General features: G+C 32.0%; 2 protein-coding genes across 3 annotated transcripts; both read left to right on the top strand.

Annotated features, from left to right (window-relative positions):
• Nucleotides 1-3,453: 3,453 nt before the first annotated feature.
• Nucleotides 3,454-5,039, top strand: LOC128189142 (uncharacterized). 2 transcript variants are annotated; one of them, XM_052860627.1, is made up of 2 exons: nucleotides 3,454-3,881; nucleotides 4,041-5,039. In XM_052860627.1, the coding sequence occupies exons 1-2, from the start codon at nucleotides 3,779-3,781 to the stop codon at nucleotides 4,478-4,480; spliced, it is 543 nt and encodes a 180-aa protein (XP_052716587.1). In that variant the 5' UTR covers nucleotides 3,454-3,778; the 3' UTR covers nucleotides 4,481-5,039. The 2 variants fall into 2 exon arrangements, with proteins under 2 accessions (XP_052716587.1, XP_052716586.1); XM_052860626.1 differs by having other exon boundaries at nucleotides 3,457-3,881; nucleotides 4,038-5,039.
• A 2,668-nt stretch (nucleotides 5,040-7,707) lies between these two features.
• LOC128188503 (uncharacterized) lies at nucleotides 7,708-13,063 on the top strand. The gene is made up of 9 exons (XM_052859597.1): nucleotides 7,708-7,815; nucleotides 8,217-8,414; nucleotides 10,167-10,321; nucleotides 10,530-10,563; nucleotides 10,651-10,736; nucleotides 11,030-11,078; nucleotides 11,188-11,252; nucleotides 11,534-11,567; nucleotides 12,137-13,063. The coding sequence occupies exons 3-9, from the start codon at nucleotides 10,312-10,314 to the stop codon at nucleotides 12,228-12,230; spliced, it is 372 nt and encodes a 123-aa protein (XP_052715557.1). The 5' UTR covers nucleotides 7,708-7,815; nucleotides 8,217-8,414; nucleotides 10,167-10,311; the 3' UTR covers nucleotides 12,231-13,063.
• Nucleotides 13,064-13,729: the final 666 nt, after the last annotated feature.

The raw sequence follows: 13,729 nt of genomic DNA on the forward strand, positions 1-13,729 counted from the left end.
GCTATTTATCACTTTTCGACACTGAAATGATACCGTGAGAGCTCTTCATCTGTATTCAGTAATATTTGATCCACAGAATAGGGTAGTTAAGTGGCATATCATCTATTTGAATAAGTGATAGAACCATTTTAACAAGAGCTTGGACTTTGGGTAGTTGTGTCAAACAGCATTGAGACGTATGCTTGTCTATTTCATTGCTGGCCACTCAGCCATGGCTCTTTGAAATCAACAAGATTTGTCTGGCTTTTGAGCTAAGATTACGCAATCGATGCATATTTCGCTTGAAAATGCGTCACTTTTATATTGTTTTGACGCAAAGAATAGATAGCTACATTCCACTGAAAGTCCAAGGTCTTGTTAAAATGGTTCTATAACTATTCGAAAGCTAACAACTACTTTTTGTCAGATTTGTAATATTCCCTTCTCTAATAAGTGATATTATTTATTCTAGTGTGTTGTGTTAGCATTTAAAAAAAGGTGACATCTATTCGATAAAAAGATACATAGAACAATTTTAACAAGAGCTTGGACTTTGAATAGGTGTGTCAAACAGCATGTGACGTAGGCCTGTCTATTTCATTGCTGGCCACTCAGCCATGGCTCTTTGAAATAACCAAGATTTGTCTGGCTTTTGAGCTAAAACTACGCAATATGTGAATATTTCGCTTGAAACCAATGTCATTTTTAACTTGTTTTGATGCAGAAAAAGATAATTACGTCCTACCGAAAGTCCAAGGTTTTGTTAAAATGGTTCTTGATAACTGTACTAGATCAAAAGCCAAAAGTTGATAATTATAATCAATTTAAAAACTAAATTGATAGTGCTACAAAATCACCTACTTAAATTGGTGATATCGAATACAATAAATTAAAAAAATCCTCGTGCATATTAGTTATGACATCAAAATAGCGACAGAATTAGCGATGTTTTACAATGTTAACGTTGACCTTGAACTCTGGGACTCGTTGACCTTAAACTCAAGAACTCAGAAGTTACGACCTTCAACTCAAAGATATAGTACTCAAGAGACTAATGGGGATTTTTTTTTTGTAAAAAAATTAACATTTTATTACAAATGTAGATACAACACTATATATATAAATATTTTGGACAAAATTGCAATTGTAGAGAGATATAAAAGTCTTTAGAGCAATGAGTTATTTTTATAGATTAACATGTAAAAGTATACATGTCACGATCAAATAACTGACCGTTGGTGATTCTTAAGAATCAATATTATAGAAATATTGCTGTTTTTGGGGGGTCAATGCGATGTTTTAGCTACCCTTGAAGTACAGCACTGTACTTTGAGTGTAGCTTTTCCAAAAATCCAATAATTTTTGTGAATGACATGTCAACGATAAAGCAGAAAAAATATCGTTACTTTTTTTCTTCATTGCAAATGTTATTTTGGAACAGATAAATGCCACTTCTTTACATTGAATACTTTATCAAATGCAACATTAATGTTTGAACAAAACAGTTACAAAACATTATAATACTAATATTCAAAGTCTGGTCTGTACCATTATGGAAGAGCAAAGACACAAAGGAAAGATTTAAAAACGCAGTTTATATTTAAGAAAATAAATTCAAAACATGACAAGTGTACCTTGCACAAACCTGCATTTATAAGGATAAAAATCTAAATTAACCATAAAACCCAGTTCGTTGTCTTTAAAGTAGCCATAAATGACACACGTGTTTGACAACAATACTTGTAACCCTGCACTTGACATTGTCACCATGTCGCCATAAAGAGCCGTTTTAACGCGCTATACTGTACTCATCTCAATCATCGGATTTACGCCTTTATAAAATCAGACAGGGTTGATTTTTGGACATATTTTACTGCTGCAGAGCTGTCCAAGCTAGAAGATGTCTACTGACCACCAAATGGTTCTTCGGTATGCGACAAAAAACAAAATCTAGGTCAACACATTGGGGTTAGATGATTGACTAGTACTCTAACGTGCTCCAGTTATACACTATCGTCGATTTTTATATCAAACATTCATCCTTTTAAAATCTAAGAAACCAATTTCAAACCATTTGATTTTGCTGTGACAATGGGTGCAATGAAAACTGAATCCGAAATGCAAAGCGCTTACAAGTGGTTGTTAACATAACAAACACTTGGATGATCTTCACATAGGGTCATTTCTTTTAATCTTCAATGCATATATTGAATAAGTACATTTAAAGTGTATGGTGTAAAGTTTTGTTACTTTTGTATCATTATCATGGTTAACTTTCAGAATAATGTAAAAAAAAAAAAGAAAGAAAGAAAAGAACTAACTTCATAAATAAAAGCTCGGAGCGATAACTACTTTAAATTAAAAATAAAATTTGTGTAACACATCGTTCAAACATTTTTAGAAACAAATAGAAAAACGTGCAATTATTTAGCATCAAAATCCATTTTACTTTATTGGCGCGCTGGTTAATGTATGGGACACCTCCATAATATGATGTTCTTCCTATCGATATAAGCAATAAAATCAAGTAAAGTTTTATAAATGTTTTCTTTCCAAGAAGAGTTACCTAACAGCGTAGCGCTATGTGTTTAAGGGTTTTATATAAACTACGAATGTAGGCCATTGCATATATAATTTTTATTATATAAATTTATAATTTTTACCTTTTCAAAAATAAAAAAAAAATGGTCAATTATTTTAATATTTAAAAATTCTAACCCGGTGGAAGTATTTTGTTTATAATTCACTTTTACTTTTAATTTACTTTTATCCACATAAATATCGACAAGTGTCCTGTACCACCTTAAATAAATAAAATGATTAACTTTTTCGCTTAAAGGTTTACTACGACCAAAACTTGACATATTTCTTTCTTCATATTTGTTAAAATTATCAAACAAAACCGCAGCTGAGAATTATGTACTTTATTATTTCATTATTTTATAAAGCAGTAAATTAACTAGTAGAATTTAACGATTAAGGTTAACCGATCCTCAGCTCGAATAATTAACTCGGGATTTATAAGTGTAATTAATTGACTATTCTGAGAAACCAAAAGGCAGTTGCACCATTTTATTTGTCCATATTATTTAAACAATTATTATCATAAAAAAAACCACGCCTCTCTTAACACGTAATTTATATAAAAAAATATTGAAATTAATCTCGTATCGCATTGCATCACACCTGTGCAAGTGTATCAGTCCTTAGGTATATAAGAGAGAACAAACTTCCTTCCGCTATTCATTGTCAAATTACAAGTCTTTTCATTTAAAAAAAACAACTTAAATTTACCGATACAAATTTGTATGCGTAACTGGCAATGACAGACGTCTTTGTTTCGTAAGCCTTCAGGAAATGTCATTTCAACAGAAGCTCCTACTTTTTGGACGACATAGCTTGTTCAAAATTTTAATGAGTCAAGCCGTTTATTATGAATGAGATAGTTAACTGTCTAGAAGGCTTATAAACAGCGCTGTACCTATAGATACAGATATAAAAATAAGTATTGCTGGCTTAAAATGGATCACTGACTAATATAGACATGCCGGGCAATGATCTGTCGTAACGTTTTGCTGAGAGGCCAAGAAAAAAAATCACCTGCCTTTGAACCCCGGTCTGTGATAAAGGTGTCAGTTGTTACACGGGGAGAGACCATAAAATCTCCGCGGTGCAGTTGTCGTCGATACCTCGACCCCTTTGGCTGTCCAGAACTTGCAGAAAGGACGGTTCAATCATCCTGAAACAAAGGCAATGTGAGAGCAGCTGTTTTGAATTGTTCGATTTCATTTCACCCAAAATGGATTTCTACAAGCAAATGAAGTTGGCTCTGTTGTGCTTAGTATGGATGGTTACCATAACTTCTGGATTTCACATTAAGCCAAATGCAAGTGCAAGACGAGGTAAGAAAATTTACATGTTGCGAAAAACTTGACCATTAACTGATGTTATCATTTGACCTTCTGTCAACTATTTTATTATTTTCAATTAGTTTAAATAAGTGATAGAAAAGATAAAAGAAACCGGTTAGACTAAAATATTTATCATCTTTCCCTTAGCAGTTACACGACAGATTTCCTCGGGATCTCCGCAACTCTCAGTAGTTTCCAACCCTTCCCAGAGGCGGAGAGCATACGGTAGTAGTTCCCAACGAACTCTTCAGCCATCTTCCAGACAATGGAATGCGAGAAGAATACCTGCGAGCACCAGATCAAAATACAGTCGGGCCTTAATGGCTAAACTGCCGCCCCTGCGTAGAACTGTACAAAAACCTGTGACCAGAAGAAAAATCGACAAACTGTCTAGCATAGTCGAATCCTCTAGGAGGGCAGCAAATACCCAGAAGTCGGCCCAGAGGGCCAAGAAGCCGGTGAAAGATAGGGACTATACATTTCATGTGGTGCTACTGGCGGATGTTTTGTGTCAAATGTGTGACTCTTTACAAGGGGAATGGCGGGCCAACTGCAGGGAACAAAGATGTGCTCGGGCTGACAATAGCTGAGACGAGAATAGATTTTTATGCAGGAATAATTTACAAATTGCCCTGAAGTGCAAAAGTATTGTCTGCGTTTGTATTGTCAGCAAGAGTTTTGGGGATCATCTTAGGGCAGTTGTGTTGACGTAGAGCAGAAGAGGTACTCGTGAGCACGAATGAGTTTCGTATGGCACTTTCTGCAAGCCATGGACTTGGCAATGGAAAAACTGCCCATTTGGAGGGGCTGCTTGAAAAATCAAGCACAAGTTCAATAGATAATAAAGGAATTTGGCGAATATTATCTTGACAGCGCAAACCAGTATAAAGCGCTAGATGTGACCCAATATATCGTATAAGAAAATAAATGAAAATAATATAACGTTGTTTCCAGTGAAGACTTTACTATGCAACTACAACTTTATCATTTTTTGTTGTTGTATATTTCGTTGTTTGTATTATTTATTTGATGAATTGTCTACTATAGCAATTACATTTTATCTCATTAATTTCTTTCTGAATTGAAATCTACTTAATGATACTGACTATATTTTGTTAAGTTTAAATGTTTATTAAATATTGTTCTAAAAAAACGAGTCATTATTTGAATTTTTCTTAAATGAGAAGACGTGTTTAAACCGAGAAAAAAGAATGGCAATTTAATACACAAATGCGCATTCATGTAAACATACTTTTGATCTAATTATACCATAATTAATAAACAACATCGCACAAAAATAGACCATACAATACATAAATCAGGTTTAGACAAACATAAACTACAACATCATAGTCAGTGAGTGCGTCAATGTAGTCACTGTTAACTGGAAGCGACCCAAGAGCTGTCTCGTAAAGAAACCGTGTCGTTATTCAAACTGCATTCATTTTTATTCCCGCAATTCTACACCTAGAAATTATGTCACTAGATAAAAATAGTCTTGTCTTTATATTTGACGAGGAGAAGATATTGTATAATATTTACACTCGTTCGGCTAACACCCCTTGTTTGGAATACATATCCTGGTGAGTACCGATGTGACCCTTTGATGATGACACAAAACGTCAATTCATTGCTGTCTATATTTTCACACTTTACTGACAGATTACGCCCGTGCGGACATGGACATACTAAAATAAAATTTAATTCTGCAACAAATTTGTAATGTTTTTCCCGATTATAGAAGAATTATTATATGAAAAAAAGGAACTTTAAAAATAATGTTTCAAAAAAATTATTTAAAATTGTTTGAAAATGTACTTGATTGAACGCTTTCATTCAAATTGTTCCAGGTTTGTTCTCAGATATTTGGTCAACAATGGGGACTATGCAGTCATCTTTAATCCTACTAAATTTATTTTATTTACTAGTCACAATTTATAATTTGACTCAGTAAAAACTCTCTTTTCTGTTAAATCATTGATCTAAAACCACGTCAACTCGTCAAATTTTTATTAAAACGGTTATGACATCCTCGTGCAGGTGTATCTTGATCAGTCTACGCTTGCCCGATAAAGATGCCTCACAATTTCTTATCCCTTCGCCAGTAAAGTGCGAAACGAGACACATATATAATTAGTGTTAGTCTAAATGACCTTCCTATCAAATCACTGACCATTCTTTAACTAGACCAAGTATGATACAAAGTTCTACCCCGAAAGTTACGACTTGCTCCGGCTCTTTATTCTAAATTTCCGTGCAGTCATTAATTGGGTGTTTTTCTTCATCATTAAAATACATTTACTCTACCCATCACAGATTTTTGCAATTAATTCTAAATATGAATACGATAAAATGCTAAAAGGCACTTAAAACATAATTATTTTCCTGTTTTTTTAATAGGACAGACAAAATGCATATTGTTATTTAAACAAACTCCCACGTTTTGAGAATTTTACCCAACACGAACAGGGTCGGTATATTTCCTTGCTCTAAGCCAACATTATGAAACTATCACCTGTTTAACTAGTGGCATGTCTTACTTTATTATCGACAATGGTCTACCCTTAGTTTATGCAATAAAACAGATTTTAGCTTACCTGTAAATGATTTTTTTTCTAAGCCTACCAGAACCCCATTTCCTTAGAGTCAGCACTAATGTTTTAAAGAATGAAAAGACAAACCATCTTCCTTTATCTCAACTTCTATGTACACCCAACCCAGCCCTAACCCCACGTACCTCTCCAAAAAGGGGGCCGAAAACTATAATATGAAGGTATATAAACGGGTCTGTTGGGACGGTAAATACATGTCGGTGTAAGCATATAACACTGAGAGTTGGGAAAGAAAGGTTTCATGACAAGGTGAGCCAAGTGCCATCCATGCGCTTTTGATTGCGAAGCATTACGTAACAATGTGAATGATTAAGTATTTTAGTATATAGATACATCTTTTTAACAAGGGTCCGGTGTATCGCTTCGCGACGGCAAATGAACATATGCCTTCGGGATGTTTTTTAACGCGGGTCTTTTTTCTCGGTCAAAGTGTTATGACCTATTTGACCCTGAACAAGATGGCTGGCAGCGGAACCAATGAAACTTTCAAATACCGACCTGACACTGGCCAGATTTTATAGGACGAACTGTCTTACTCACTGCACGGGGGAAAATCCGGAAGTGCATGTAGAAAACTTGATTTAGTACATAGTTTTGGCAGATAAATATGTGTCGTTAGGACTCGGCACACGATCCGTGCAACAGTAGTATTTTGCAATGAGTATCCCTTTCCCTTCTTTTTTATTAAAATTCAATAACTAGTACTTTGATATACATTGTATATGTATATGTACTTATTTATTAAACAATTATTCCTTCAACAAACATAGAAAACAATTGGACAAAACAAACAACTAATTAATAACAAACAAACAAAATTGCTGATATCCTACCAGTATTCAAAGTTATTTTCAATGAAATCCTCATATTCCTTCCTCTTTACTGAATATCTGTTAATGTCAGAAAATATATTCTTTATAAAAAGTCAAACACAAAAAAAATTAGTCAACCTGATCAATGGTTATAAGGTTTATACAAAGTTTAGCAGCTATCGATGAGCCAAGTTTTATTTTAGTCAATTAATTACATGACTAAAACATTTTCTATATTCTTTTTATCAAATCATGTTAAACATTGTGATACACCTTTGTACAACACTGCTTAGTTTTTCTTTTGATTTTTATATAAAACATATAGAACAGATGAAATATATATAAGATATACGAACACTTGACACAATTAAAGCTTGCCGGAGACTGGACAATTACCCTAGATCATGCTGTGGATCAAAACTGCCTTTGGATACCTTTCCTGTAATAGTATCAACATTAAATTCACCAATGCGCAGGATACCTGGCAGAAGATGAAGAAAGGTACGAATGTTTTTTTATTAATTTATTTGAAATTGATCACGCCCGGCTGGTGTTTTTAATCCTTATTATAAGTACTTTTCTTACATTAAAATTTTTATAATTCAAAGAATTCAACACTACCTTTCACATGATTGTTATAGTTTTCATTTCTTTGAATTACAAAAGTTTAATGTAACAATTTGTCACATTACTGAAGATTAAAGTCAGAAACTTATTCATCAAACCACGGTGAAGGCGTTTAATGTTTCGCAAATATATTTTCTTATAGTTCTTAAAAATGTTATATCATTTTAGTCATTATAACAATAATTATTTTTAAAAAAAAAAAAGTTTTATTTTAAATATGTGAAACTAATCCAGCTTTTTCAAAACTTGAATTAGCTTTAATCTCTCAATTTCAGGAAAATAGAGATCACGATTCAATCACTTCCCCGTCGCTCATTTCCCGTTTTCCGACATAAATGAATTGAGATGATTTTTCGCTGTTCACTCGACTTATCAACACTATCATCCGGAAGTATATAAATTTTCAACATATGCTTTAAAATCAAGTGGAAAAATAAATTCTACAAATTACATAAACCGCATTTGGAATCAAGGTATGTAGATTTCGCTTTCATTCAAGAATTTCTTGCTTATTGTCAGAGAAATTGAACTACAATACACAAAATTTATATTGAGTTTTTAAGAAAATTACTTATATATGATTATATCTTTATCTTTAATGAAAAAAACAACATGTTTAAAAAGCACAACATTATAACACACCCTGAGATTGAATTATACATGCATATATCAAATGATAAAATGATAATAGAAAAGCTAGATACATGTTTGCAGCAACACCGACTGTTTTCCTGTACATTAGGTGTTTTGAATTTGGATTTCCTGTCCTGGCCAAAGCAACCCATTTCATAATACCTGATCCCGATTGATTGCGTAAGACAGTTCACAAGGAAAATAAAAAGACCTTGTTGATTTTTTATAGATTTCAGTTGGGTCTTGTACTATTATTATTAAGAACTTCTATTAACAAATTTCATTATATAGCACCCAGAATACCTTGTGTTTTCCTGTTTTGCAATTAACAGGAAAGACGATATTCAAAGACATTCTGTGTAAATCATTGTAAACGTCTGTCCGAATATCAAAATTTTATATGTACATGGTAGTATAGCACAAATATCTATAATATTAGGAGGTGAAGAATTAATAGGCAACGTCTTGATCATATAGCTTTATGGTTTACACAGTTGTATAACATACAGGTAATTATATAATAAAGGGCTTCCCTACTTTGCTCAATAGATGATTCAATTTTTCAAAAAACCAAGAAGCCACGATTTTGGTCAAAAATTATTTTTCTGATTTTAATGTCTACAATGCTTCAGTAAAGCATTTATAATAGGCAACCGAAATTTGAGTGTCATTTGTTGAGTTACAAGCGAGTTACAAAGCTTACAATTCTTTGCCATGTAAACAAAGCTTTTGTTTATATTTTGAATGTTGAAGTGAAAATGCCAATTTTAGATTTAAAATGAAAAGGTTAGAAACTGTTTAGTTATGCCTTAAATGAATAAGAAGATAGACACACTACATTGAAAAAGATTTTTTACTGGTACATTGAACCTATATAAACAAAAACAGGATACGAGCCTTGTTTTCATGATAAAGAATTGAGAGCCCTGTATCTTGCTTATAACTCTACGACTGGCTCTAAAATTCCATTTGATCATCACAAAATGCATTTCTAAAGCATTGTACATAATAAAAATAGAACTTGAGCTAAATCGTGACCATGTCCTTTTAAAGGGATTTTGGTCAAATTTTATTTTTCTGTTTTTATTATTTACAATGCTTTATGAATGCATTTTTAATGATCAAATGAAATTTGGGTGACAGTCGTTGAGATTTAGGCAAGATACGGGGCTCACAATTCTTCGTCATGTGAACAGGGCTCGTGCCCTGTTTTTGTTTACATGGGTTCAATATACCAGTAAAAATCTATTTTAAACTGATTTGTCTATCTTCTCATTCATTTTAAGCATGAATTAACAGTTCCTAACGATTAACACATTCATTTTGTGTTAAAAACTAGAAATTTTCACTTCAACATTCAAAATGTAAACAAAAGCTTTGTTTACATAGCGAAGAATTGAAAGCTCTGTAACTCGCTTATAACTTAACAAATGACACTTAAATTTTGGTTGCCTTTTTAAAATGCCTTACTGAAGCATTGTAAACACTTAAATCTAAAAAATAATTTTTGACCAAAATCGTGACCATGCCTCTTTAATTGCATTCATTAAGAGTTGCCGTTCCTTTTTATTTATATTTTACTAATATTTCAGGTATACATATATTGTGAAAAATGTCAATGAGGAAACAAGGTGTTTAAGAAAGTACAAAATTGAACAATAGGACGAAAACAACTGTTTGTTGTTATCATTGAAAGCTATTTACACAGTGAAGGGAAAATCAGCATGAAGAACTAATATGGAAGATGGTACGACTCAAATCCTGCACTTTTAAATTTAATTTTGCAATAATTCTGTTTTGATTTCATCAATATTTATACGAATTAAAGATTTCTATATTTACTAAAAAGATTAGTTACTGCATAATGGTCTGGTCTCATATGTCTTTTAAACATTCATCTTATCTATAGAGGATTTCAGATTGTTTGAAATCGCATTGTGTAATATTCATTACAGGTGATATCTATGAAAATGTTCCTAAAGACAAGAGGTACTCAAAATTAGATTTCTTTCTTGTTAGTTTCTATTTAAATAACCAACCTAATGCACTATACTTACGAATTCTTTCTTTTCTAAGTTCGAGCCAAGCAGAAAATTCGAGAGGTGTTCACGGGGGGTATATTCTAATGACAGACAAGAGATGTATGAAATGTCAATTAAATGGTAAAAATTAAGAGAAGTATACTGTACTGTTTCATTTTCAAAGGTAAAACTTGAAGAGGTTAACATTTACATGTACATTTATGTACATATATAACATAAGAGGCTTTTCTTTTTTAAACAAGAATAAAAACAGGTTGCAGTACATAAACTGAATTTGTAAATCTTAATTTTTTCATAAAATATCTTCTTTAATTTAATTGATACATTATTCATTTACTTCACTCTTCTTATCATGTTTCTGAAACATATTAATTAACAGAGATAAAAATAAATTTAGTCATATATTATTTTAGCCAATCCGAACATAAAATGTAAATGCCAGGAGGTTGCAGGCAGTAGAGAGTAAGGACTAATTTTTTTTTCACAGTATTATAAACAAGTTTCCATACTTTCATGTTTTCCAATAGGACTGTCCAATCGAATTAATATTGTTCTCTTATTACTTTTATAGGAGCAATAAAATACCCCAGTGTGAAGATTATGAAAACATGAAAGTAACAAGGATCAGGAATATGGGTGTGTATTATTAATCAAATAATAATTAAAACAACAATTCAAGTCAATATACATGCTCTTTAGATCGTTATAAATGTTGTTAAATGTCCTTATCGATAGTGTATATATATATATATATATATATATATATATATATATATATATATATATATATATATATATATATATATATATATATATATACTTTAAGAATATACACTTAAGTTTACAGCTTTTCTAAACGAATTGTATCAATTATGTAAAAAAAATAAATAACTGGTTTTATGTTTTTCTTTAAATAGAAAAACTTGAGACATTAAAAAAACAAGCACTGGAGTGAGTATCAATAATTTTACGGTAACAAATACTAATAACCAGCAACACAGAAATGTTGAATGAGTACTTTATTACTTCTAGGCAAAGGCCAAGTTTTAGAGCTTTAGTTTTAGAAGGGAAAGGGGAAGGTTAACATATAAACCAATTAAATCGATGTAAAAGGGATAGATATGTAGGAATTCAGACATCTTATATATCATTTTATAAAGAAAAGAAATCGTTTGATTATTCTTTTAAAAGAAAGAGACCTTGGTTTTGACAACAAAGGATCTTTTTCTAAAGATCAATAAGTACATAGTCAGTTCGGGCATTGATTGTGTTCAGTTGTCTACAATTTAAGGACTAGGTTATTTTCTTTAATAAAAATTGAAAAAACGAAGGATTTCTATTATGCCACCTAGTAAAGGTACTGAAGAGAGTCTACGAATTTTGACAATTCCAAAAATATATAAATCCAACATCTAAAATTTAAGAATGCACTTTATAAGCTATGTTTTATTAAAAGCTTTAAAAACTAAAATCATAGAGGTTCTCTTTCTTTGAGAGTTTCCCTTGGCATTCTATTCTAGGAAAGAAGCCACTTTGACCAATAAGGGAGAAATGCGAATATACGACAACCCGGTAGAGGAAAACTCGCAATGTGCTTGCTGTGTTATTTTGTGACCAAAATTCACATTTCAGAGATACTGGTTCTATGAACCCCACAAATGTGTTCAAAAACTAGATGTCAAATAATATTTATGTGGCGGAGTCATTTTAGGTGCTCTACATGTCTTTTTTTAATTGACTGTACATGAAATTTTCTTATTTGCTTGAAATATGTAATTAAAAGGGTTGTAGTGAGAGATAAGCTATCAAAAATATTGAAAAGCATGTGACCAAAATGTTCAAAATATAGTTTGAATCTTCATGAAAAGGAATAGAAATGCGGATATGATTGTATATATGTCCATATGTGTTTGAAGAATGTAAGTATGTGTTGACAGATTCACCTGTTTTATTCCAATGAAGCGGCCACGCAACGCTTTAGTCGCTTACATCCTCAATAGAAACCACTTTCTCCAAGAGTTGATCAAGAGTTTAAATCTATAACGAGGAACATCTCAAAATTCAAACTTTGACCCACACATCTATTGATAATTGATGCTTCAATAGAAAATGATTTAATTTTGTTTGTTCTCACCAAATGATTCTATAAATAGTTTAAAAAATTAAGAGGACTGTATGCTAGTAACTAAACATATCGAACTTTGAACATATTAATTAATATCATTACTAGATTTAAAGTTACTCTTGTTTAATGTCGATCATTGATTTATGCATTTGAGTTTTTTAATTTTAAAATCTGCGTATATTATAGTGTGGACAATTATTGACTGTAAGCTATTGTACGTGCGATTATTTTTTTTTTCGTTTTTTTGTTTTGTGTGTGTGTATGTGAATTGAATAATTACAGATTTTATCGTGCACGTTATTGAAAATCTTCAATGGAAGGTACATAAAGAGTTACAATAAAAATGATTGAATGTTTTGTGTATTGCTTTGTAACAATGCCATGCAGATTACGTTGTTAAGTCTGTCACCCCAGATTGGTCCCTTTATTTCTCCCTCGCTGGCTTTGGGTCGCCCAGGCTAATTGTTTGAAGCATATCTAAATTCCTTTAATCTCATTTGAGAACAAAAGCGAATATTTATTTAGTGAATGTTCAAGCGTTTTAAAATATTTAGATTTTCATTCAGTCTCTAATACTTTATTAAATCTCTTCAACTTAATATCTGGAGATACCCCTCGCTGCAAGGAATGAATGAAACCGCAGCTTTCACTGCAGGGAAATTAATTACCTTTATATAGACGAAGAATGAACACTTTTAATCAGGACAAACAGCGCTTTCCATTTCAGTACACCTGAAGATATCTTTTATGCATTTAAGGTGGTGGTATTTCTTTTCATTGCGTATCAACCCACTCGCATGCCTTCATCGTAATAGACGGACTAAGTATATTTTTAGTTAGAGTTACAAACTGGATTTTAAACATATGTAAGACTGAGAGGTTCGTGGATTTACAATGACTAGTTCAATTGTATATAACCAAGTTTCGGCTGACTTGAAATCCGGAACGAGAAATACTAGTACCCCGGAATCGGTGTACGTGAGATATC

The sequence above is a fragment of the Crassostrea angulata genome, chromosome 6, assembly GCF_025612915.1.
Source record: "Crassostrea angulata isolate pt1a10 chromosome 6, ASM2561291v2, whole genome shotgun sequence".
NCBI lineage: Eukaryota > Metazoa > Mollusca > Bivalvia > Ostreida > Ostreidae > Magallana > Magallana angulata.